At 33.3% G+C, this 27,693-nt stretch overlaps 2 protein-coding genes and 1 pseudogene across 3 annotated transcripts; 2 read left to right on the forward strand and 1 right to left on the reverse strand.

The window, feature by feature from the left end:
• Positions 1-5,529: 5,529 nt before the first annotated feature.
• Positions 5,530-8,038, reverse strand: LOC123885451 (annotated as a pseudogene).
• Positions 8,039-11,791: 3,753 nt separating this feature from the next.
• LOC123887187 (probable prefoldin subunit 3) lies at positions 11,792-16,768 on the forward strand. Its single transcript, XM_045936469.1, has 6 exons — positions 11,792-11,996; positions 13,011-13,068; positions 13,806-13,877; positions 15,595-15,714; positions 15,806-15,907; positions 16,352-16,768. Exons 1-6 carry the CDS (start codon positions 11,857-11,859, stop codon positions 16,433-16,435), a joined length of 576 nt encoding a protein of 191 aa, XP_045792425.1. The 5' UTR covers positions 11,792-11,856; the 3' UTR covers positions 16,436-16,768.
• Positions 16,769-19,470: 2,702 nt separating this feature from the next.
• Positions 19,471-27,693, forward strand: LOC123885531 (polygalacturonase At1g48100-like). 2 transcript variants are annotated; one of them, XM_045934812.1, is made up of 7 exons: positions 19,471-19,690; positions 23,615-24,131; positions 24,497-24,664; positions 24,847-24,891; positions 24,991-25,198; positions 25,315-25,396; positions 26,852-27,693. In XM_045934812.1, exons 2-7 carry the CDS (start codon positions 23,712-23,714, stop codon positions 27,357-27,359), a joined length of 1,431 nt encoding a protein of 476 aa, XP_045790768.1. In that variant the 5' UTR covers positions 19,471-19,690; positions 23,615-23,711; the 3' UTR covers positions 27,360-27,693. The 2 variants fall into 2 exon arrangements, with proteins under 2 accessions (XP_045790768.1, XP_045790766.1); XM_045934810.1 differs by lacking the exon at positions 19,471-19,690 and having other exon boundaries at positions 23,033-24,131.

Consider the following 27,693-nt stretch of genomic DNA (forward strand, 5'->3'; position numbering starts at 1 on the left):
AAATCAGGGAAAAGCAACTTAACCTGCTCAATAGCAAAGGAGAAACCCTCATCGTACTGGTTGGCGGCACAGAGTTGAAGCTCGGAGATGTCATTTTCTAACCTAGCCTTTTCATCAGCCAAGGTTCCCACGGAGAGTACCGCCTCATCCTTCTCTTTGGAGAGCTTCGAAATCTTCTCGTCTTGAGCAGCAGCATTCTCCTTGAGCTTGGTCTCAGAAGCGGCGTAGCTTTCTTTAACCCTCGCCAGTTTCTACTCATAATCCTTCTTCAGCCTTTCCGCTTCGTTCTCCTGGCTTTCTTTCAACTTCCTAATATCCTCCTCCAGCTTGGTCTTGGTCTCAGAATACCTCTTCTCAATGTCAGCAAGATTATCATCAACGGTCTTCACCTTTCGCTTCGCCTCTTTGACCTCTTGTTCTTGGCGATTTGTCAGCAAATAGTTGAGAAGAGTACCCTTAACCTCGTACTCCAAAGCTTTCTTCCTCAAATCCTCAGTAGAAGTGTTGGTGAAGCGAGTCATATCGCCAACCATAGTCACCCCCTTTCAATGAACTCAAAGGGATCAAAGGAGCTCCAAGAAAGGGAAGCAGCGGCATTGGCGTCTTGGGAGGAAGGCTGAGAAGAACTGGAAGCCACACCTTTGCCTTTGGTAGCGTCCTTGGCAGTTTGAGTGGTACTCTCAACCTTCTGCTTTTTGGGAGGAGGAGGAGCGACACCCTCGGTTTCCTTTGCTCCAGAAGCTGTTTTCCCTGGGATCTCGACACGGATCCGCCCATCATGCTTCTTCTTACTTCGCCCCTCTTTTGTAATAGCTTCCTCCACTTGTAGCTGCTTTAACGGGTCGCTCACAGCAACGACGGGGTTGGCTTTCTGCTGGCGAGCTTTAGCCAAAAATGCTAGCCTCTCCTCATTCGAGATAGTTCTCATTCTCTCTACAAAAACAAGGGAGGAAAAGAAACACAAATTAGCAATAAGGCGAGATCAACATTAAACAAATGAAGAAAAATACAAATTAATTACTTACGCAAATACTCTTTCAAGGCTTCACTATTACCCTCACACCTAAGAATGTCAGCGGTATCCATGAGAGCATAGGAATCAAGGAAGTTGACGGTATCTTGTTCAAAATCACTCAAGGCCTCAAAGACGGCTCCCTTGATAAGCCTAGGGTTATCGGTCCAGTAGAAGGGAAATAGAGGATCATTTACCTCGTCATACATCAAATCCGGGAGCTGATCACCACAGCGAACCCGAAAGAAAGAATTCTTAAAGTTCTTGAAGTTGGAGGCGTATAGACTCAGGAGACGACGGTTAGGTTGACTGCTAAGGGAGACCAAAGTTTGAGGTTTCAAGTTCTTTATGTGGTAGAAAGAGAAAAAAACGCCAATTGAGGGCTTCAGTTCGAAACCTAAGCACATTACCTCGAAGGCTTTGATAAAGGCCCAACTATTAGGATGGAGTTGGGTAGGGGCGACGTTAAGAACCTTCAACATCTCCGCCTCAAAGGGAGTAAAAGGCAGCCAAATGTTGAGGGGTTGGATCACACTAGTATAAAGGTAGAAATAATCTGGCGGGGTGTCATTCTTAGAAAATACAAACTCGTCCTCTCTGACTGGTTCAGTTATAATAGAGTCTTCATGAGAGGGGTCAGAAAGCTTGACGGCTTTCCTAAAGCTCCTCACCATTTCCATACTGGTATACTTTGAAGAAACTTCCATGGTGACGGGAGTATAACCAGCAACAACCAGATCTCGACAAGGATTCTTCCGCTTTCCTGTGAAAGAGGAAGGGGAGATTATGACGCAATCACTGTCATTACCACTATCACTACTACTATCACTATCACTACTACTACTCCCAACATCAAAACCCCACAATTCCGAGTAAAACCCTCGGCTATTAAGAACGCCGTTAGCCCTAGTATAGTGGGCGCGAACTTGTTGCGCCCATTCGAGATAACCAGGAGAAGAAACAGGAACCCTCCCCTCATTGTCATCTAACTCCATCAAAATAACCATCTTTCTAAACCTAATCAGAAAATTAGGGTTCCTACTCAAGACAGACCTAATTAGTGAAAAGAGGAAAGGTACGAGATGAAATACCTTAAGAAACTGACGAAGACTTCGAGCAAGGAATTGGAGTCGTCCCAAATAAAAACTGTTGAGGAGATTCGTCAGAAAGATGTAGAGGAAAGCGTAACGGGAGTAGAAGATTTGGCAGAAGAAATAAAGAAGAAAGAAGGAATAGAAGTCCTACTTATAAAGTTCCAGTCCCAGTAGTTTAAATTGAAGTTGTAAAGTTGGAACAAGTAATATCACACGCGTCGTCGGATCACCTACGTGTCAAAAGCGCGTATCTCGAGAGTAAATTATAGAAGATTTATCGTCAGATAATCAATAAATAACGCCTTTAAAGGAACGGTCTCGCCAGGAATAAGTATCTCGCCGAGAATAAGTTACATTCGCCTTTTAAGGCGCAACAAAGATAACAGGGGAAGCGCCCAAAGGGGAGAATTCAAGGCCAAGGCAAAAGCGAAACATAAAAGCAACACATTCAGTTCTAAAACAGGAAAAGGAATCTTTATTAATGGCGGAAAATAAAAAGTACAACGATGGGAAACCAAAGTTACAAAGAAAGGACTAGTCCTAAATCCTGTCAATCAGACTCCGAATCCTCCTGCGCAGGCTTAGGAAAAGTCATCTTGGACTCCACAGTAACCCGGGACCCCTCTTCTTCACTCGACGAAGAAGTACGAAGCTCAGGAGGAATATAGGTCTCCAAGAACGAAGCATAATCCCTGTCTGTGCCATCAGAATCGGATGTATCCGAAGAAAGAATGATAACCTCCACTTCTTTGACCTCTTTAGACCTTCGGGAGCGAGTGGAGTGAGAAGTAGATACCTCTACCCTCTTCTTCCTTCGCTGAGGTTGAGACTTCTCAGCAGCAGGTATTTTCGCATTGTTCCTTTCCATCGTGAGGATTCAAAACAAGTTGATAAAAATTCGAGTTTTAGCAGGTGATATTTATAGTCATTTTTTAACCTTAGCATCGTTATTAACGGTAGTAATTAATGCTTGGACGATCGTAACCACCAAGTTTTGACTGTCTCGAGAAATGTCACTTTTATGTTTCCAAGGAGTCAAAATTTGACCCATTTTAGTTATTGAAGATTGCAAAGGGAGGCGATACTAAAAGAAACAGAAGAACAACACATAAGGAAAGGAAATCGCTTAATATTCAAATTTTTGCAAAGGAAATACAACGGAAGCAAAGATACAAAATGAAATAACGAAGGTCCAAAAATACGGAAGCAAATTACAAACATAGGAAAAAAGACATAAAAAGGCAAGCAAGTAAAGACTTCACGGCATGGTGGAAGTTCCTAATTCACCAGCGTCAGCGACGGCGATACGATGCATTTCCTCCAATGCCCGTTTCACCCTCTTCGCCTTCACCATATTCTCTTCAATGGGTTTCAAATCTTCTTTCAGCTCGCCCTGCTTGTCCAAAAGGTCCACCAGAGAATGACGTCTGGAAATTAACTTAGTGACATCATCCCTAATCTCACCCTGAAGAGCCCTCTTTCTCTTCAAGAGCGGCTTCATCTCTTTGTTCAACATCGCCAAACGGTCATCTACCCTTCGCTCCTCGTTAAAGCATATACCCAGGATCTCCTCCTGTACATCCATGGTCTCTTTCGTGATCTCTATCTGGCTGTCGACGGCTTCAGTAACTTCGGTATGGCACTCCTTAACGTTTTCCACAGCAATCACAAAGGATGCATTATCCTTCAACTCTTTCTCCAGACGCAACACACTGTCAAGAAAACGCTTCTCCTCCTTGGTCAACCTCCAGCAATAATCATTCAGCTCTTTGACGAATTCTGAGAACTCACCAAAATCGTCCATTAGCTCCTCCGTTCTTAGGGTCAACATACGCCGGAGCCGCTTAATGACGGGAGAAGCGGGGGATTGACCACATTCAAAGGGAGGATTTTTGGGAGACATACTGAAGAAAGAAGACTTTTTAAGTGAGCAGATGAGAAATGATGAGTTAATCCTATCATCGAATGCTTCATTTTATAGAGAAAAATCTCATCGTGGCAGCAGTAAGTGGAGAGACGGTTGATAGATATGGCGTATGAGTATAAGAACGTGCACCAGAAAGTGGGAAAGGACGTGACAAGATTTATCTCGCGCCACAAATTTTAGAGGGAAAATTTGAATCATATTCAAGCACTTCACTCCTACGGACTTCGTGCTTGGGGGGCTGTGGACTGGGCAATGGGCTTAGAGACATATCCAGCAAGCCCAATTAATATAAGAAGGAGGATAGGCCCAAATCCAGTAACCCTAAAACACCCACTAGGCGATATGAAGCCATGGCGTGACCAACGATCACGTGACAACGCCCAAAAGATGAAATTCTGTATTATTATAAATATCTTCTCCTCCCCTGCGTTAACAGTTGACTTGAGAAGGAAGAAATCAACTTCCCATAACCGCCATAGCTTGGAGACCAAGGTTACCATCCCTACTTTCACGCTGTACCATCGAAGAAGACGCTAAAGACCGGATTTCTAGGAATCTTAGCTTGGAGAAGAAGACTAAGCGGTCTATAAATAGCTTCATACTTTCATTTGTAAAGGGGGGACGATCTGGATCTGACTTATAAAACTCCCAAGGTTGTTGGGATTGAACCAAGTGTAATCACACCATTTAATCAATAATACAACCCCCTTTTGTTTTTACCAGAACACTAAATATTGGAGAATTAACCACAAATAAAAAAAACTAATTTAAGACATCTTAAAATATACAAATTATAATTGTTTTCAACAAATTTTCCTATTATAAAAAAAGGGATGCAAGTTTTCTTATTTTATTTTCAACACTATAAAATATGTGTGTGTGAGAGCTAGATAGTCACTTAATTTAAATTATAATCAAATACAAATACAATATTGTATTTGATTGTTCACAACATTTATAGGAGACAAACTCTTATCTTAGTCTCACTTTATATTTAATGTGGGGGCAAGATAGATTTTCATACGGAGGCAAAGAGTTAAAGTGTATCATGTTATAAAATTATATACAATGGTTTCAACACCAAAACACCTTCAACACTCACTTTTTCAATCCACATCATTTTCTCTTTCATCCACCTAATCATTCAACACACATTCAACTTTTGCCCTCTCCAATGGTTTTTCTATTCAGCACTCTACCCCACCACTTTCTATTTCATATTCTTATTTAAATTTTAATTTTTGTTTTTATGATTAAATAAAATTATAATTGTCGATTAAAATTAAATTAAAATAATACACTTAACAAAATTTATTTAAATATTTTTTTTATTTTCTTAATTTAAAATGCAATACATCACACAAATAACGTAATTAGTACGATACAAATTAACTTAAAATGCAATACAACACACAAGTTACGTAATTAATACGATGCAAATTAACTTAAAATACGAAACAACACACAAATAATGTATAGTACGAAACAAATCATCTTTAATCCTGAAACATTCCAAATTTTGTCCATATGTGCTTCACTAGATCTGCTTGCAATTCGTGATGAGCTTTTTGATCACGGAACTCGGATCTAGCATGCACATGATTTGCAAAAGCGGGTAATACCTCAGTTGAATATGGTCGCGGTGCACTAGATCCACTTTCCTCAGACTGCTCAAAATCGGTCCAACGTTGAGCATATGAATCTCATTCATCCTCAACAATCATATTATGTAATATGATGCAAGACCTCATGATGATACTCAGATCGGCTATGTCCCACAAGCGAGCTGGTTAACGGATGGTTTTAAATCGAGCTTGAAGCACTCCAAATGCACGTTCGATGTCCTTCCGACATCCCTCCTGATATTTTGCAAATAACTTATCGGGTTCACTTTGAGGAAGTCTAATAGATTTGACGAAAGTTGGATAAGAAGGGTAGATACCATCGGCTAGATAGTATGTCATATCATAGGGACGTTGATTCACATAGAAATTCACACTTGGAGTCTTTCCCTGTTCCACGTCATCAAAAACAGGTGAACAGTCTAGAACGTTTATGTCGTTCAACGTTCCCGGACATCCAAAAAAGGCATGCCAGATCCATAGATCATGAGATGCAACTGCTTCAAGAATAACTGTGGTGGTTCCCTTCACCCCCCTAGTAAATTGACCTTCCCATGCTTTAGGACAATTTTTCCACTCCCAGTGCATGCAGTCAATACTCCCAATCATCCCTGGGAACCCCCGTAGTTCACTTACATGTAGTATTTTTTGCAGGTCATCTTGGGTTGGTGCTCTGAGATACACTTGCTCATACAATCGTATGATTCCTTTACAAAATCTACGTAAGCACTCTAATGCAGTAGTACCTCCTATTTTGATGTACTCATCGACCGCATCTGCTGCCATACCGTATGCTAACATTCGCATTGCTGTGGTACAGTTTGCTAAAGGTGATATACCTTCTTTCTTAGCAGCATCAGCTCGCTGGGTGAAGTAGTTATCACTACTTGAAATGTCCCCAACGATTCGAAGGAAAAGATGTTTTTGCATGCGGTACCGACGACGAAACATTGCATCGTCATATGTAGGCTCATTGGCAAAGTAGTCGTCAATTAGTCTTTGGTTTGCAGCTGGATGATCTCTATTGACATATTTTCTACTACGAGGTGCACCATCTTCCAATATTTTTTTCCGACGCTCTCTAAATCGGTTGAGTACATAAGTTTCTTCAACTTCACGATTTTGCAAGTAGGCTGCGTCATCAAAATCACCGGTTGATGGATCCATTGTTTGTGATATTGGAAGTAGATTGGGTGAGATTTAGGATATTGATACATAAATGGATGAGTCCCTATATATAGATTCAATTTGGTCCACTGACGGATTTCAAATAATTATTGTATAGAGTTAATTATCAGATAAGGATTGAGTGGTGGACACAATATAATTAAAGCAAGTTGGGTGGTGGACACAATAATTAAAGCAAACACGTAGTACAAATACTTAAAACAAACATTACACTGACATATCACAATAATTAAAGCAAAGACTACACTGACTTATTCAATCACAATAATTGAAGCAAACACTACAGACAAATATTTAAAGCAAACACTACAGACAAATATTTAAAGCAAACACTACATTGATTGAAATTAATTATGGAAACAGTTCTTGGGCCACTGTGTCCAACATGGCTTTCTTCCGGTCATCGAGATTCTCATCAGAACTTAACTTCAGATACATTTTCATTTTCTTAAGTCTGTTTTTCTCTTGTTGATTGGAAACTACCATTGCCAAATGTTCCATCTCTTTCTCCTTCATTTTCATGTAATTATCCCATTCTTTGTCCACCACCTCTGTGGGTGTGGAAGCTTTCTTTTTTCCCTTCTTTTTGGCAGCATCCCTACCTATAGGACGAGCATTAGATCCTACAGAGTTTGAGCCACATGCATCACTCTCGTGAGATCTCTTAGATCCACTACTTCCATATCCTACTTGACTACTATAACGTGGTTGATCACGGAGAGCATTTCATTCTTCCATTAAAGTGAACCGAACATTCTTCCCACATGCATATATTTCCTGCGCTTTTGCCAAAACATCATTCTCGGACCAACCACTTCCTTGGAGACGCTTAGCACCATCATAAGCGTCAATCCATTTACCCAGTATTTTGTTCATATAATTAAAACGGTTACGGCATGCAACTCCATCACGCGGAGGATCGAATGAGCAATGCTCATTACAATAGTCAGCAATTTGACCCCAATATGTTTCACCTTTCTGGTTTCTCCCGACAACACTGCTTGTTCCAAATTTGATCCACCCACTAATTAGCACCAAATTTTGTTCAGTGTTCCATGATGGTTGAATCTTCATTAGCAATAGTTATTTGTGTTGAAAATTCGGGAAAATTAGTTGTACCACCACTCGAAAAATTTTCATTAACCATCGGCATGTAACCATTAAACGGGGGTGTTTGAGATGGATTTCTCAGCATAGATCCATAATATGGATAAAAGTTTGGAACAAAGGATGATTGGTTGAAATTTGGTGTTAAACCAAAATTAGGTGTGTTTTGAGGATGTTGGTTGAAAAATTGATTTGAATTTTGATAATTGTTGGGATTTTGATAATTGTTGGGGTTTTGATAATTGTTGGAGTTTTGATAATTGTTGGGATTTTGAGAATTGTTTGGATTTTGAGAATTGTTGGGATAATTAGAAGAATTGTTGGGATCCATTTCACTAAAAAAAGATTAAAACTTCAAAAGAAAGATTAATTAGAAAAATAATAATAGATTAAGATAGTGAAAAATTTGGTTTTTTTTTCTGTGTCCAAATGAAATGAACCAAGTCTCTATTTGTAGAGAAAAAAAAAATCATGAATTTTGGTATAAAAATTAAAAAATAAAAAATTAATTTGCAATGAAATAATTGAGTTCAAAGTTTTGATAAGATAAAAATCCAAGCAACCAATCATGATCTGCCACTTGTCCCACTCAGTCTTCTCTCTCCGTGTGAACCACCTCCCACTCTCCCCTATCGGCGCGTGCATCACACGCGCTACGCTGGACCAAAAAAACGCGAACACGTGTCCCTCCCGCGTCAGAGTTCAACATGTTGAATGCATTCAACTTCTCTCCCTTCCACATCATCTTCAACACCCCCATTGCAGCATAAATTTCATTCAACACCCAATTCAACACCAATTTTTTTTTTCCATTGTAAGTGGTCTAAGCAAAACAAGTTATTTTGTAAGAGGAGAGTGGGGGCAGGTGCCCTCAATTGCTTGGTTGTGCATCCTTGAGCACGACACAACTTTTTGGAAAGAAGAAGAGAAAATAATAGGGTTGCTATAATAGGGTTTAGGCTTGTGATACCATAATAGAATTACATTCCCCGATATTTCATTATAAATTTATATAATAATGAGTATTTATACATAAAGAAGATATATACTATTGTTGAAGGTGACGGACAACGTTGCGTGTGAAATATAAATATTATCATATAAGATCTTGTTTGATTTCTTTCGATGAATATTTTCTAAATATCAAATTTTTATAATTTTTACTAATAGACAATTAAAGATATTTATAATCAAAATTATATATTGGCATGCATGTAATAATCAACGAGTTCTTTTTTTTTTTTGGTTACAAAAAGAGGGCAGAGCCCAAAAAAGAAACTAGAACACTACGCGAACACTCTGAGGCATGCAGGCGCCGGATACATCATCAAAAATGAGACTTTGGAGTTCTCTAGGAGGACTCTCTAGAACATGCAAATCAAAAGAATTCATCAACGAGTTCTTATAATTTGGGATGGAGGGAGAACAATTTTTCTCCGATACTAAATATATTCCGGAGCATTCTTTCATGTTTGAACAAGTTAGTTATACACCAAATGCTATATATTTATTTTTCTGAAATTTATTAATTTACAAGCTATTTTCCAACATGCAATTGTTACCGAAGAAGCATTGACAAAGTACTTTTTCAATTTCTATTCCATACTCTTTTTTCTTTTTAATTTTTCTTGAAAAGATACAAGAGGATTATTATTATTTTTTTCTTCAACAATAAACTATATTCAAGTGTTTGATTTTGTTGGTTTGGCTGAATTATTTCAACTTTTTTCACATAGTCAAGAGAGTTCAGAGGGTGTTCGAGAGGAGCGATCGCACATGGCATCAAAAGTTTAGGGACATCAATTTTTTATTACTTAGTGTATGTATGTGGATGTGTGCGTCTATTCATGTGTGCATGCGTATGTCCATGTGTGTTAGATGATTCCAATTTATAAATAAATAAAAAATGATTTTCCTATTATTATTGTGAATTGAAAATTTGATTTTTTTGCTTATATTTTTAATGTGGCTCATTTTTATCTTATATTATTATTATTATTACTATTATTATTGCAATCTTAATGTGAAATTTAAGTATGTCTTAGTTTCACACTTATTGAGGGAAAAAAATTAACGCGGTAGCTGAAAACTACTTGATGATAAAAAACAGACCTTCGAACTAGATTAGACGTTCCAGTATACTGAATATCGGTAAAAAAAAATTGTTGGCACTTCATTTGACAGTGAAGGAGAAGCAGAAGCAGAAGTAACTCCACAAATTTTTATAAAAATTCAAAACTATTTGATACTTTTTCTGATAACTTCAATTGAACGTACGACAAACTTTTAAAAAAACCGTTGAATTTCAATAGTCTGAATACATAACTATATTTTTTGAATTTTATAAAAATTTGTGGAGTTGATCTATTCAATAAGATCTTTGAATTCAACGGTTGGATTGAAGAAATATAATCCCGATATCAAGTTATTAAGTGGAGTAAGTCAATGGAGACTTACTCGTGGAGTCAACGGATCCATCATCGTAATAATAATAATAAGGCTTAATTAGTCTTTTTGTCTCTTAAAGATATTTTAGGTTTCACAATGGTCCCTTAAAGAAAAAAAGGTCAGGATTGGTCCCTTAAAGACATATATTTTTTCCATATTGATCTTTTCCATTAAATTTTAACTTCAAATATAACAAAAAATTTCAATGGTTAAAATTTTAATAATTAATAAGGTTTTACAAAAAACGTTAGTTTTAGTAGACTGAATTGTGGATGTCAATGTAAGTGGTTCACCAAAAACCTTATTAATTATTAAAATTTTAACAATTGAAATTTTTTGTTATATTTGGAGTTAAAATTTAATAGAAAGGACCAATATGGCAAAAATATATGTTTTTAAGGGACCAATCCGAGCCTTTTTTCTTTAAGGGACCATTGTGAAACCTAAAATATCTTTAAAGACCAATAAACTAATTAAGACTAATAATAATAATAATAATAATAATAATCTATATATATAATTCCTAGATAGTTCTCCTACTATCCATCTTAACCCTAATCCACATCACTCATTTACATCAAATTAAATCACACAATAATGTCACATCATTTTCATCTCTATTTTTTTGTTTCCACATCACTTCCTTATATTATATCATTCTCATATCTATTTTTTTATTTTATATTATATCAGTCTCATAATAAATAATAAAGAATTATGCTTCTCCAATTATCCAAAAATTGATGTCACAAGATGTTACAATTTTCTACATTATTATTGAATTATACCTCTCCAATTATCCAAAAATTGATGTCACAAGATGTTACATTTTTCTACATTATTATAACATTTCTTAGTGACAATGAAGATCAACATGGTTGGATTCTCTTTCAACATTTATCCCATTTAAATGTCAACCGTTTTCATAGAAACAACAAAGAGTTTATAATTTAGTCACAAAAAAAAATACGAAGATATACATTATTGACTTAATTACATTATAATTTTAGAGAAGAGTGAAGGTTATGCAAAAAGTTAGGTTATGGGATTGAAATATATAATAACCATTATCATTATCATATTTCATTCAATTTTAGTGTGTCGCCTATGCGTTGCACTATTGCATTGGCTGACACACCCCACCAAAAAAATAAATATATTTCATTCAATTTTGATGGTCCGTACTCATTCTCTATACATATATGAATATATATTGGTTGGAGGAAGTGATAAGTACATCACTTTTATATTATTATTATTATTATTATTATTATTATAATTTTCATTTTATAATACTTATTATTACAATTTATACAAATAATTTTTCAATATTATAATATAAAATATCATATAACACTTGTGCATTTAATAATAATAGTAATAATAAAACGACAACAAATAATAAAAAACAAAACGACAACAAATTGTTGCGTTGGATTCGATTGCAGAGCGTAAACAATGGCTTCTTCTTCATCTTCATCATCGGGTGCTACAGAGCGAAGAGGAATACCAGGTGCTCAGTTCGTTGAAGATGTTCAAACTTATCTCACTCAATTAGGTCTCGATGTTAATTCCGCTCTCGCTTTTCTTCAAGAAAGGTTTACTTTCTCACTTCATACATTTCTCTAAATTTCACATGTTATGGATCTTAATCTGTGTATAAGCTTATTGAAATCTGAATATGTGATGTTCAATTGACTGCAAATCAATAGTGACTGAAATCTGAATTTGATAATGAAGTAAGTGTAAGGCCCTGTTTGGATAAACAGCTTATTTGCAGCTTATAGCACAAGAGCTTATTATGATAAGAGCTTATGTATAAGCTTACATAAGCTATTTTTATAGCATCTAAATTGTTCGTGTATCTATTTTCATAAGCTATCTTGGAGAACTTATAAAAATAAGCTGAAAAAAGCTTAAGAAAAATGTCATAAGCTGTTTTTACAAGTTCAGCCAAACTGTCTCACAAAACTTATGCCGGTAGATAAGCTCAAATAAGGCAAACAAGCTCTAATTTGGATAAACGATGTAATTTTGTTAGTTACTTCTGCGTCTCTTGTATGGCATAAACTTCGTAGTTGGATTAATGGATAGGGTTGCTTGTAACGTGATATTTTTAGACTACACTGCGGTTGATGTGATTCCTATTTCAAGCTTTGAAAAGTATTGTACTTCAGTATAATTAAGTCATTTCTTATTTATATATTTTAGGAAATGAAATTATGCATATGAAATGAAACACGTTTGCATTGTTATTACTAGTTGATTTTATTTTACAAAGAAACCAGGTTTTGCAAATTCATGTTGCATTGACTTGAGTCACTTAACATTTGGGACAAGGCTCCTCTAAAGTAAGCAATTCACTTGAGAGAGTAAAGTAAATAATATCAACCATTGATAAACAAATCAATGGTTGATATCATCTGAACATGCATAACAAATCATGAGTGGTTACAATATCAACCCTTTGATTTTCTCACTTTATTAACTATTTACTTCAGAGGAGCCAAATATTAACAATTGAGAGTGAATTTATTTTATGCTTTAAAGGGGATTTCAATTTTATTCATAACTTTTTGTGTGAATGATGAGGGAACATATATTTCATGCAGACTTCAGCAATACAAGGTTGTTGAAATGAAGCTTCTTGCGCAGCAAAGGGAACTTCAGGTTTCATTGCCTTATATTCTGCGTATTATAATTTATCATTTACCATAGAAAAGCCTGGTGTCGCACTAAGGAAACCATAGGGATCATTAGGTTTCATTACTTTGTAGGCCTATATGTTATTTATTTTTTTTGTTAATGTTTTGATTGAAGATAAAAGGAAAAATATCTTACTATATTTGAAACTAGAAGAACCAATGGCATTGTAAGATTTCAACTGTTGAAAGGGCACACATGAATTCCTCATTTCTATGCAAGTAGAGGCTGCTGGATGAAACAGGCATCAAACTCTTTGTTATGGGATTTTTGTCTTGGGATTCAATAATATAGTTTTTCGTTTTGAAAACATATACAAAGTTTAAACCAGACTATACAGTTTGGCTTAAAGATAAACTGAGTTGCCTGTATTTACAATGATAAAAAATATAAACTCCAATCCAATGTTGTTGCATTTTCTCTACTTTGGCCACATTTAACAACCTAGGCTTTATGCTTTGATTACAAAATGCTAGTTCTGAATTTTTTAATTGAAATAAATCATAACAATCATATTTCTAATTTATCGATTACAGTTGGTTAGTTTTTAAATTTAAGTAATGTGAGAGAACAACTTTGTTTGGTTATTTTATTTTGGTCGATAGTTTTCAACATGAAATGATTTGTCCAAATGTCATTCTGTGTGTGTGTGTGTGTATTTTCTGTCAGTACATAGTGGTGACACTATTTGTGGTGGTTTGCAGGCAAAGATACCGGATATTGAAAAGTGCCTAGAAGTTGTTGCTACATTGCAAGCTAAGAAGGGTACTGGTGAGGTTCGTTTGACGCCGTATTTTATATAACAAATTATAGCAGTAAATAATTTTTAACTGTTAACAGACTGCTTAAATCTGAAACTTTGTGCTGCGCTTACAATATATGCCATAATTTTAGTACTATTAATACATCCTTAAGATCTTCTGATATCTCCAAAATATAGAAGCACTAATTTCATGACTGACCATGTCTTTTGTCAAGAGTTATCTTTTCCTTGTTGGCACATTACAGATACCATTTAGGTGATTGAATTTTCCTTTTTATTTTTGCTTCTTCCATGAAGAAGTTCATGGCTCAGGCCCCCCATGTTTAATTGTTGGACTTCAATGCTGCTGTTTGTTTTATTTTTCTATTTTTTTGACATCTGTTTCAATGCCTTTGATTTTCTTTTCTTGGTATAATTCTTATCTAAAGTTTATGCCGTATGAAATGTTTTTGTTTGCTAGAATATGTCTATTGCCAAACCCAAACCCCTAATAGTTGATTCATCATCTCAGCCGCTCGGAGTTTTTGTATTATAATTTCTTGTACCATTAATTTAATTTTCCCAACATATAGCTGCAGTTTTAAACACAGTTGAGAGAATTCATGATTGTGCTGAATGCACTGCATCACAATGTCCTAGACAAGAGTTTTTAGTTATGCTGAATGCACAACCGTGTTTTCATATTGACACGAGTACTCATGCAGAACAGCAAGCTTTTGTCCATTAATTGCTAGGTTTTTCACTTGTATTTTATTCATTAGATTGTGTCCTGAATTCTTATATTTAGAACTCTTAAGAGTGTGTTTGAATGAGGGAATATTATGAGGTAATGTAATTTTTTGAGGGAATTCAAATTTTTCTTTGTGAATTTACACTATTAGGCTGTCTTCACATTAGTGAACAAGAGTGAAGTGTCAGAATAAGCATGACTTGAAACCTAATACTATAGCAACCAAAGCCTTTTCACTAGGTGCTGTTGGCATAAATGTTGTATCATGCATCATGTCGGATGACAAGCTATGTAAATTCAAATCCTGCTTAATGGTTCAACCTATAATTTTCCTGGTTTCAGTCTTACCTCTAATTATTGGACTGTTCTTCCAGTATACCTTCTTTACTAGTGCTTTTATAGGTCTTCTCAACCCATGTCCAGCTAATTTAAGATAAGACTCTGCCATCTCTTCCTTGTAGCCGCCACTCTAACTTTGTCTTTAAATCTTCCATTCCTAAACATGTCTTGTGTAATCACTCATTCATTTTAACGTTCCAATGTAGAATAGGTAAATGAAAATTCCGCCTTTTAGAAAATTATGAACACTTTTGCAAATGACATTATATTTTGGCAATGGGGCAACAATATTACAATGTCTTTTATGTAGTACTTTTACATCAATCAAATTCAAATCTAAGGTTTGTGAGTGGTCAAAATTATTTTTTATACAATAGTTACTGCTACGTATGCTGTCTTCCTTTTATTTTTGTTTATAACTCCCTCCACACCCACTCCCTAACACACACACACACACACACACACACGGATGCTCAGCTGTTAATATGGAGCCATAAGTATTGATTATCAATTCGTCATCATAATGTGTAGTAAAAAGATTTAACTTTGATCCATTTATAAACCATGTGATACCAGTGCCACCATTTTAAATTTATTACTACAAGGAGAAAACGTTAGTTATGTTATAAACTAGAAGATTTATGTTTGACTTTGCATACAGGAACTTATTGCTGATTTTGAGGTGTCTGAAGGAATATATTCACGAGCTTCTATAGAAGAAACCAATTCTGTGTGTTTATGGCTGGGGGCAAATGTTATGTTGGAATATTCATTAGAAGAGGTACTTGTAACTTAGTTTACGGGTATTATAGCTGTTTTCTGTTCTATTTACTTTTAACCTTACATATGTACAACATGAATTTCTGTTGCAGGCTACTGCTCTTCTACAGAAAAACCTGGATAATGCTAGAGCCAGTTTAGAAGTTCTTGTTGCTGATCTACTGTTTTTAAGAGACCAAACGACAATTACTCAGGTCTGATTGCTAACTATCAACTGCTCCGTTTCTTTTTGCTTTTTGCACCTTCCCATAAAATGTAAATATAGTCAAAACCTACCTTCAAGAGGAATTCTTAGCAGGAGGTGTAGGAGAAAAACATGAAAATGAACATGAGAGGGAGGGGTGTAAGTTTTTATTTTACCGCAAACCATAAACTGCAGCAGCACATTTTCCTTCATTCCTTTGCATTCCTATTAAGCGAGCATGTAATGTTTTCTGCTCATTTTCACTCCTTCCAGCTTCATTTCTACCATGAACACCCCTAAGATGCATCTGGGCTGGGATACTTGAATTGCCTTTTATGTTATTTTTTGCATTTATGTCATTAAGTATGTTCATCAGCTTTCATTCAATCTACAACAGGCCATGAATAATAACTAGCTTTAGTTATTGATTGTTTATCTGCATATATGTTATCAGGTTACGATTGCTCGTGTTTATAATTGGGATGTCCATCAACGGAGAACTCAACAAGTTGCTGCTACCGCAATTGCTCAAGAGTAGTATTGAAGAGAATTTGATCACGCTTAGATCTAAAGTTGAGCACTTACACCCTTCAGTTTAGATTATGCTTCTAATCTCTTGCCAGTTTCAAATTTTAATGAAATATTGGGTTCCTTTCCTTCCTGTCCCTAGTTCCGGTTTCTCCAAAGTAGATTCTAGGATATGAACAATTTTTTTATATGTATGTTATGTTGATTAGAATCTCTTGGTCTCTGGAACATTTTTGTAAAATTAACAGGAAAATTGTCTTGTATGATCCTATGGGTATATTCTACCCTGCAACTTCGTTTTCCTTGTTTAATTTTATATTGTTGATTCTTTGTCTCTGAGTAAGCTGTTTTGAATTCAAATTCTAGATTAGATGGATAATCAATAGGGCCCATAGAATTTTCAATTTGTTAATGAAATATAAGTAAACTATGCAAAATAAAGATACAAAGGACAAGACATCATATTCAATTGCTCTCAACCTATGTTACTTTTTAAAGTATTATCGGTGTCGATATGTCCCTATTGTGTCCGTGTTTGTGTTCGTCCTTCATATGTTAATAGTGGATTAGGTTCATTCATACCAAATATCTTAATTGCTACTGTGCTTTGAATTAACCTTGTTAGTGTTGCTCTTTTCTATGTAAAATTATGGAATGATGCAAATTGATCTAGGTATTAATTTTCTTTAGCTCATTTCAGTGCTGTAAATATTTGCTGTAGCATATATAGTAAAAATGCCTTTAAGATTGCCTAGTTGCTGTCTTTATTGTCTTATTTTGCTTGTGTTTTAAAAGTACTAGTACTTTTGGAGTTTCTTGGTAGTCCTTAGTTAAAGTCAACCATTATAATTACAAATCCTACTATCTTTGAACTCTATGCTAGAATATAAGTACATATATTAGAAAACAATTTAATTCTTCAATTTTGGATTGAATATAGAGTAGGCTTCTTTCTTTTCTTTTCTTTTTTTTTTTTTTGGTAAAGAAAGAGGGCCAAAGGCCATATAGATTAGGCTTCTATTAAGTAGTAATTATAGCAAATTATCCTATACTTATTATGTTGAGGAACTTGCTCTGCCTTTCTCTATGTTTATGTAAAAATAGCTCATAGACTAAGGATACATACATTTGTATAATATCATCTCTATCTTACTATCATGTGCTTGGATTTGTGCATTATTCACAACAATTGTGTTATTTGAACAACAAAATAGTCACTGTATATGATACTGTATATATTTATCTATCTCTTTTTTACTTTTTATCCTCTATACTTTACACATTTTTGAAAAATGCTCACAAAAAATACATAACATATTATTCAACAACATTTATTTTTTATGTCAAAATATCACTTTCCTATTAAGAATGAGGCCCTTTTAAAAAAAGAGAATTAGGAATGAGACAAAACACATGTTAACTTGGAACAGTTAACAGCATTTTCCTATCGTAGTTTAATTGGTGTTTATGCTTAATTGCACCTGTCATAAAACAAAATGCAAACAAAATTAAATTTAAACTAATGGGTTATTTAATGTCACGGAACCAGACACCATAATATGCTGTGTTTTGTTCCCATTCTTCATAATGTTGTCGACATCACTTTCTTACAAAAATAACACGAGTAAATATCGTCTTTTATATACCTAAATTTTTTAGTTAATATTTATTTTTTTCAATAAAATAGAAAGGTTAATTTTTTTTATAAAAAATGATAAGTTATAAACAAAATCTACTTAAAGTAGTTTAAAATGTGATAAGCTAACAAAAAATATTACAAGCTTTGGAAAATGAATATACCTCAATCCTACAAACACTAAATAAATCTATTTTAGTAGTATGAACATAAAAAGTTGTCTAGCCAAACAAAATATCTATATCTGTAAAACAAATTTTAGAGACATTTACTTGTTAGAATCCAAAAAAACAAAAGCAAATAATTAACAATGTAATTATTATGCAACTTTTTATCATCAATTATCTATTATTATTCCACTAATATATATACTTCCATTCGCCCGTGACACACAAAATAAAAAACACCATCCCGTGAAATATTCTCATGAATACGTGTCCCCTCTTCTATTCCTCATGAAAAAAATGAAGTAATGTGAACAAGTACTTTTTCTTTTTTCTTTGAAATTTCTGCAGAATCTACTTAGAGCTGCATGTGAAAATATTGCCTTGGAATTGGAACTTGATAGAAGAAACTACAAACACACACACATACGTAACAATGAACCACTAACATGGTATGGTGAGTGAAGTGCGTGTGTGTAACAATATGCCACGTGTTATAGCTAATATTCACTAACACTTGCAGAGTTTATTAACAAGTAATTAAGCTCAAGTGGTTAAACCTGACAAGTTAAACACGTGTATTTAACGATAGAATTAGATTTTGTACAGTTACACTGTATGCAGTCACGATATCTGGACCGATTGATCAACATCAAACTAGTCCAAACTCTAAGATCAAATTTTCATTATTTTTAAATATGAAATTCATACTAAAAATCTGGACCGTTTGATTTTAATCGAACAGCCTAGATCGTCATCTCTTTCCAACTGCACATGTCACATGTTATAGCTAATATTCACAAACACTCGCATAGTTCAATAACTAAGGAATTGAGTTTGAGAGGTTAATTGATATATCCTAGTACAAATTATTTGAAAGAACTCGAGCTTACTTATGATAAGAACAACTATTGATCAAATTTTACTTATTTTGCACAGTCGAATCTGAACTCTAAATTACCGGATTTTTTTTTTCTGATAACAAAAAGTTAATAAAAATTTATATTCACAAACACTTGTGTCACCTCAGATCACAAAAAAGTGCACCTATATATAAGAATATAATCTCTCTAGTCAATATTTTTTAATCTGTTGAACTTTTAATTGGTTTTGTTGTTTATGAAGTTTCTTTTCTCTGTTTTCTCACACCTGTGAGTGATTGTATAATGCATGTATGTATTGTACACACGTGACATGTTAAGACAAATATGAGTGAGTGCATGTGCTCAAATATTTTCACATTGTTGTTTGTTTTAAATCTTCACCCTTCTATATAAGTCCCATTTATCTTACACATATTTTGCAATGCAAGTTATTATTATTGTACAATAATTGTCTTACACATCACAATTCACATATATAATTACAAAATTCATGTTAAGTCCAATGCATTGGATTGTTAGAGAAATTTCTTGAGAGAAATTGAAGAGATTAATAAATCACACCCCTCAATTCTCATTATCAGGTAAAGTCACAAAGTCTACTTAATTTTTCAACGTAACACTACTTTTTTTTTTATGTTTTTTTACTAACAATGGAATGTAGTACTACTTTATTTGCTTGAATGGTCACGTAATATATATAGGGTTTTGCTAACGTACACCCACTTGTTTTTTAGAAGGTGTGTATTAGCAAGTCATAACTAAAAAGTGGTAACATACACCTTGCGGTGCATGTTGCTAAAACACTCCTTCTAAAAAATAAGTAGGTGTACGTTAGCAACTCCTATAAGTATTTGCTAGAATACACCCACTAATTTTTTAGAAGGTGTGTTTTAGCAAGTAATAATTAAAAAGTGATTAAATACACCCTAAGGTGTACGTTGCTAATGCACACCTTCATAAAAATGAGTGGGTGTGTTATAGCAAATCCCATATATATATATATATATATATATATATATATATATATATATATATATATATATATAGTAGTGTAAAGTAATTTTATACTTACTTTGTATTGTATACAAATTTGTGGATGAACATGGCCCCACTTACAATGAGTGCAATATGATTGCACAAAATCCTAATAATTAAAGTTTGATATAGTTGGGCATCCGGTGTTAACCTAAAATTTTTAGGGAAAATTTGTTATTCATTTAGATCTCACAAAATTCAGGAATTAGTCTTTATGATTGCGCATAGAAGATATTCAATTTACGCAACAAAAAAAAAGTTTGATAGTAGAAGGGGATTTTGAGGAGAGAAATTAATATAAATATTTTTGCAAGTGTTTATTGTCTTGCACTTTAAATTTCTATTATATAAAAAATATATTTATGGTGAATTTTAATAACTAATCAATCAATCTCATGCTATTGAGGGTCACTTTCCAATTCCATGTTCTCACTCTCTGTGTGTGTCACTAGAAGTATATATATATCTTGGTTTTCTTTACACTTATTTTTGGTTTGAATAATAGAGAATTTGATTCCACCCGTGAATGCCTTAATTCTATTGTCGGGTACCAATATAATCTCCCTTCAATAAATTGAGGGCCACAATGAGCTAAACAACAACAAAGAGTCACGATATCAATTTCTTTTACATCAAAACCATATTCCCCCATTTTCACACTTCTCTATAGTCCTATCATAAAAAGAATCTCAATTTACTCAAGTTAAAAATTGGTGTAATACTAATAGAAACGTTCACATTTCAATCTCAATATATAGTTTTTTTTTATTTTTTGATAATCTCTCAATCTCAATATATAGCGTGTGTTTGGTTCTGCGGCGGAGAGAATTGATTTTGGCAGAATTGATTCTGTAAAATTGATTCTGGCCAAAATTGATTTTAAGCTGAAGTGGTTTATGTTTGGATATATTCATGAAAAAGTGAGTTGAACAAAAAATTTGAGTGTAAAAATCAATTCTAGAATCAGAAGCTACGATTTCTAGCTTCAAGTAGAATCAATTCTGGAGGCAGAATCAATTCTACTTTTGAGAAACCAAACAAGTCAGAATCAATTCTACACGTCCAGAATCAATTCTGGATGCTCCAGAATTGAAACCAAACATACACATAGTTAATTAACATACAAATTTTATTTTTAAAATGTTAGTCATATAATCTTTATTACTCAAATGTCACACAACATTATTATTTTCAAAATTTTAAATTGTGATTATGGTTACGCTAACACTTTCCAACCTTTATATTGTGGCAAATTGCGAGAAAATGTGGCCGATGATCGAGATTGACATTGTAGTTGCAATGCTGTTGTGGATACTTCTAAATCCTCAATTCTACGGTCACAATTACAGTTATCGGCTGCAATTTACAATCAAGTCTTAATGAATTTTTTCTTTTTGCCATAGAACAAACTATTACCTTAAGGATCATTATCTTTTTGTGTGATTTTTTTTTTTTTGCATTAGTCCTCTATTCCCAAGAGAAGAGATTCTGATAATTCAGAGTTCGACTGCGATTTTAGAAAACCTTAGCTAAGAATTGTTCTCACCAGGATTGAACTCAGCTTTTCTTGAGCAATCCGTCCTAGAGGGAGCTCATTAACCATTTGAGCCCAATATTTTAATTTTTTGTGTTATTTTTAATCTACAAGTGCTTTTGTGAGCTGCAAATCTAAATAAAATATAATTAACCAAATATTTTGGTATAAACCAATGTGAGTGTACTAATTCAATATTGTGGGCTTCTAAATTGCCTTTTTTTTTTACACATTTAGAATTAGCCATGTATGTGGAAACAAAACAAATTATAGAGTTGTTAATTTAGCAATCAAGAGAAAGTTTTTTATTTATAAGTGGAAGAAAAAAATTTGTTTAACTCAAACTAGAAAGTTTGTTGTGATTCAATATATGTAAGTTAAATTGTTTTTTAATCTTCCTATATATATAGTATAGATAGATTTCTTACGTTTACTATTCCCATGATGTGTAGCTTTCTTCTTTTTCACTATCTGCTAGTACTTTGTTGTTTAAAGTTTTGGTTCTAACTCATATATAGCCATATAAATTCACATGCAATTGATTTTTCTATGGCTGCATGTGTTTGTTTCCCATCTTCCAAGGTAAAACTCAAAAAATATTTTCTATGACTAGGACAAATATGTGATTTTAATTTTCAAAATTATTTTAGTAATTTTCTTGGACAACATAAAAAAAAATCTTATATTATATATGATGTTTTAAAAATTGAATCAGATGTTAAACCGTGATGCGATCTTTGAGTCATTGTTTATTTTTATTTTTTTTACGATGTTATCAACGAGGATCGAACCTAGGACATCATGCATACGACCAAAATTCCTCAATACTAGACCAAACCTAGTAGCTTATAGTTTATCCCTTTTAAACAGCTTATTCTAAGACGAAATCTAAATTGAATTGATCAAATAAATGAATCGTAGACAATGTTAATTTTTAGAATAGACGATGTCAATTCCTGGTTTAACAATTTTAAAAAATTGCTTATAAATATTTTTGGAACACTCTTTACTTTAATTTACTATGCATTAAGCCTTATTAAAGTTTTTAAATTTTAAACTATCATTTTTTTTTATCAAAAAAAAAAAAGATTAAACTATTTTTTCCCATCTGTGGCCCTATATGTGAATGAGTGAGTGAGAGAATGAGGGAAAATTTTCTCCTTCCTTTTTTTCATTATAATAAAAATTAAGTGTAAGAGTAAAAATATATATACCATGGGGGAAATTTAAGGTGCTGAAAATTAGTCAAATTTTCTCAAAGGGACAAATATATTTTGGCTAATTACTGTTCTTGTCTTTTCACCTAAGCTTTCAATTATATAGGCTTATAGCATCATATACAAACATTCATAAAATTGAAATTTAATATTCATATAGTGATGCATGTAATTAGTTGCCATATTTCAATCACTTGAAATTCCAAATGAAAAAAAAAAAATTGTTCTATAAGTTTGTACTACAATGTCATTGATTTCTAAGGAGATAGAAACATAAATTTAGATGATAATTCTCAAGCTTTCATCTTATATTGTTGGATCGTTCTGAGTCAGTGATATTTGACCTGAGTGGTCTCACGGTGTTCTAACAAACTTTAACAACTTCATTGAAATGAGGTTGGAGAAAAAACATACAATGCAAGTGTTACTAAAGAAAATTGACTTCATAAAGTGTCACTAAAAACTTTCAACTATTTTCTTAAGACACCTAGACTTTTGATCAACCAAAAATCAACACGTGTCAATTTTATGCTTGTGAATATATTCCATACAATTATTTTCTTAGTATAAATAATAACCTTTAGCTTCATAATACTCTTATAGACTATATGCTATTTTGCTTTGAATTCTAAAAATCAGTTCAAATTAATCTCCTTAATTTATCTCCACAATATCAAAATTCTTAATTAATTTAGCCATTTTATATTTTCATTTCACAGATACACTTCATCAATTTGAAGCAACTTGTATGATTTAACATTGGTACAAACATTGTTATTTCATTCTCAAAATTCATAAACTTAAGAAAAACTCATCATGAGTCTCATTCATAGTTTTTTTATCCTATGGATTACAATGATATTTTTCATCCATAATTTTGATAATGTGGAAGGAAGATACCATCATCACAAGAAAGGGAAGAAAACTTCCCCTGCACCAAGTGACCCATCACCACCTTCTTACAATCCTCCTCCTTCTCCTCCTACTCCTAGTGTTCCTTCTGATCCTTATCCATATCCAAATGATCCCGGAGAATCTCCTTCGGATTGCATTTTCGATGTAAGATCGTTTGGAGCAGTCGGAGATGGTGAAGCCGATGACACGGAAGCATTTAGAGCGGCATGGAAAGCAGCTTGTGCAGTTGATTCAGGAGTACTTTTAGCTCCTGAAAACAATTGTTTTAAAATCACTTCTACTATCTTTTCTGGTCCATGCAAACCAGGACTAGTTTTTCAGGTAAGAATGCTTTTCGAATTTCCTTTTTTGGTCGAGGTTGTGTTGCGATTCTTTATATTGCAGTAAATTTGTAGAAAAATGTAGTTGATGCAGCTGAAATTGCAGTTGCGGCCGCAATTGCTATTTCAGACTGCAATTTAGAACCATAATAATGGTTTTAAATTGCAGTCTGCAAAACAGCGACTGCAATATAATAAAAGATTTTGAAGTCTCATCAAAGTCAATGTATCCGCAATTGCAACCTCATCAGATGCATTTTTCTTAAGTTTGTAGCGTAATTACAACCGCAATTTGACATGACTATGATTATGTAAAATTTAGATTCTTATCTGATTAATTGATTAACAAGGTTGAAATTTATATAGATTGATGGTACTTTGATGGCACCAGATGGACCAGATTGTTGGCCTGAGGCAGATAGTAAAAATCAATGGCTTGTGTTTTATAGATTAGATCAAATGACCTTAAATGGGACAGGAATCATTGAAGGCAATGGAGAACAATGGTGGGATCTTCCTTGCAAACCTCATAGGGTAATAATATTAATAATTATTAACATTCACATCATTACTTTTGTATTTATCTATCTTTTTAAAAATATAATAATTAGCGAATTTCCTAAATTTTTATTAATTAAAGTGTCATCGACTGTCATTTTTACTACTGAGCTGATACCTGGTCGACTAAATTCTCATAACTTTTTTTGGCATTTCAGAGTCCAAGTGGAAATACTATATCAGGACCATGTGATAGTCCCACAGTAAGTTAACTAGAATTCATCTAAAAAATTACATAAAAGTTTTTAATTTTTATTTTTTTTATGAAATGCCTTATAATTGTTTTATCTTTTTGTGTATAGATGATAAGGTTCTTCATGAGCTCCAATTTGGTGTTAAGAGGGTTGAAAATACAAAATAGTCCTCAATTCCATGTGAAATTTGATGGTTGTCAAGGAGTATTAATTGATGAATTATCAATTTCTGCACCTAAACTTAGTCCTAATACTGATGGAATCCACTTAGGAAACACAAAGGATGTTGGGATTTATAATTCAGTGATAAGCAATGGTAAATAATACTAGTAAAAAAAAATTGTCTCATTTTCTCAATATGGAAATTTTATTATATTATATGGTTTTTTTATTTAATTATGTAACAAAATGTTAATATATTTTTTTTAATAGGTGATGATTGTATTTCAATTGGTCCTGGTTGTTCAGATGTGAATGTGGATGGTGTTACTTGTGCTCCTACCCACGGAATTAGGTATGTCACATAGTTTCTGTTATTTTAGTTAAATTAGTTTGTTAACTAACAATTAATTATGATTAATATTGGAATAAAATAAAAATAAGTAACAAATTTAGTTGATGGTTTTCATAAAATATATATACCTAATATTTGTGGTCCAAGAACCATTTCAAAAGGCAAAATGAATGAAAAGTGACTTTAACCTGTAGCGTGAATGTAATAACTTTTAAAGGTCTCTCATAAGATAACATTTCATATTCAAGAAAAATAAATAAATAAATAAATAAATAAATAAATAGTAATAGAAAATTTGGGATTGCCACGAGTCCTAGCTCAACTGACAAAAAATATCGAAATTGTTAAGTATGATATTATGGTTGTGGATTTGGGTTTGAGTTTTGGCGCAATAAAGAAACGCAAAATTTTCACACAATTTTCAATTATGGATCTTTAAATATTAATCAGACGATTCTTGTTGTTAAAGTTAAAGTCATTTAAAAGATCTCGACCACATATTTTAAATCGAACGATCATAAATTAAGGGTCTGTTTGGTAAAAATAAGTTATAAGCTAGCTGATAGCTGATAAGTTAGCTGATAGCTGAAAAGCTAGCTTATAGCTGATAGCTGAAAAGCTAACTAATTGAAATTAAAGTGTTTGGTAAAATTAGCTTTTAAAGTGATTAATAAATATAAAATGACATAATTGATAGTGGGTAGTTTATTTTTTAGAGTGGGTAGTTATTAAATTAAAGGGTAAAAATGGAATAAAGTGTAAAAAGCTATAAGCTATAAGCTCAAACGCTACTTGAAATAGCATCTGGAAAAAAGCTATAAGCTAGTAAAAAAAGCTTGTTACCAAACACCTCTAATTTTTTGAAACAAGCTTATAAGCTCATAGAATAAGCTATAAGCTAGCTTATTTGTGTTACCAAACACACCCTAAAACGGTATAAAAACAGTGTTAAATTTTACAGCATGAAATTTGTGTCAGAAAATTTGTCTTTGAAATTGAATATTTTATAGTTTCAATGATCACATGATTTATTTTCTTCTTTTAGTGATATACTATGTGACAATTTTACTTTAACAGTTGGAAATTTCAAACTAACAATCATTAATATGAATGAGTGTACTTTCTATTATTCACTTTGTCCTTCTTTGCTTATGGGTAGCATTGTAGCAATCTCTTATCCTAATGTGATCTCCAATGAATTGGTTGCGATAAATTTGATTCGGACTAAAACTGAGTTGAAAGTAATGTGATTTATATTTTGATACATTCATTTAAAATAGATTCACTCTTAACCAGTTTCATAAATGTTTATGTCAATAAATAAACTCAAATAAGCCGATGCAAACCGACAATGAATTAGACATATCAAAGCTATTTTGTAACCTTTACATAGTTTCTATGATGCTAAAGTTTCAACAATTTTCACTAAAAACTTTACTGCCATAATTTCAACAGCATTGGAAGCCTTGGAGTACACAATTCCCATGCATGTGTCTCAAACCTAACAGTTCGCAACTCGATCATAAAAGAATCAGACAATGGACTAAGAATCAAAACATGGCAAGGAGGAACAGGATCAGTAACAGGTTTAACATTTGACAACATTCAAATGGAAAATGTCAGAAACTGCATCAACATAGACCAATTCTATTGCTTATCAAAAGAGTGTATGAATCAAACATCAGCAGTATATGTAAACAATGTGTCCTACAGAAAAATTAAGGGTACTTATGATGTTAGAACACCACCTATACATTTTGCTTGTAGTGACACTGTTGCTTGCACAAACATAACACTCTCTGAGATTGAACTTTTACCTTATGAAGGTGAATTAGTTGATGACCCTTTTTGTTGGAATGCTTATGGAAGACAAGAGACTTTAACTATACCTCCACTTGATTGTTTAAGGGAAGGTGAACCTGAGACTGTTGTGGAGTTATCTGAATATGAATGCAATAATTGAGATATTGCTTTAATTAAATTGTGTATGTAACTATGTAAGGTATATTATATGATAATATAGGTTATGTTTGGTATCACGGTGAATATGCCAGAATCACGATGATTTAGTGTGATTTTGCAGAATCACGACCCCAAACATAGGCATAGTATAGGTATAGAGACAATGTTTATTGTGTTTGTGGTTTTGTATTGTGTATTATGTTACTTAGGATTCGTCCCTATTTGGGGTATTCTCATATTGTGTGATGGGTTTTAAGATATAGAATTTAGTCTAGTTTTTGGGACTTAAATTGTAATAACTTGATTGGTTTTTAATATATATCAGGTTTCAAATA

Source organism: Trifolium pratense, linkage group LG5 (genome assembly GCF_020283565.1).
Source record: "Trifolium pratense cultivar HEN17-A07 linkage group LG5, ARS_RC_1.1, whole genome shotgun sequence".
NCBI lineage: Eukaryota > Viridiplantae > Streptophyta > Magnoliopsida > Fabales > Fabaceae > Trifolium > Trifolium pratense.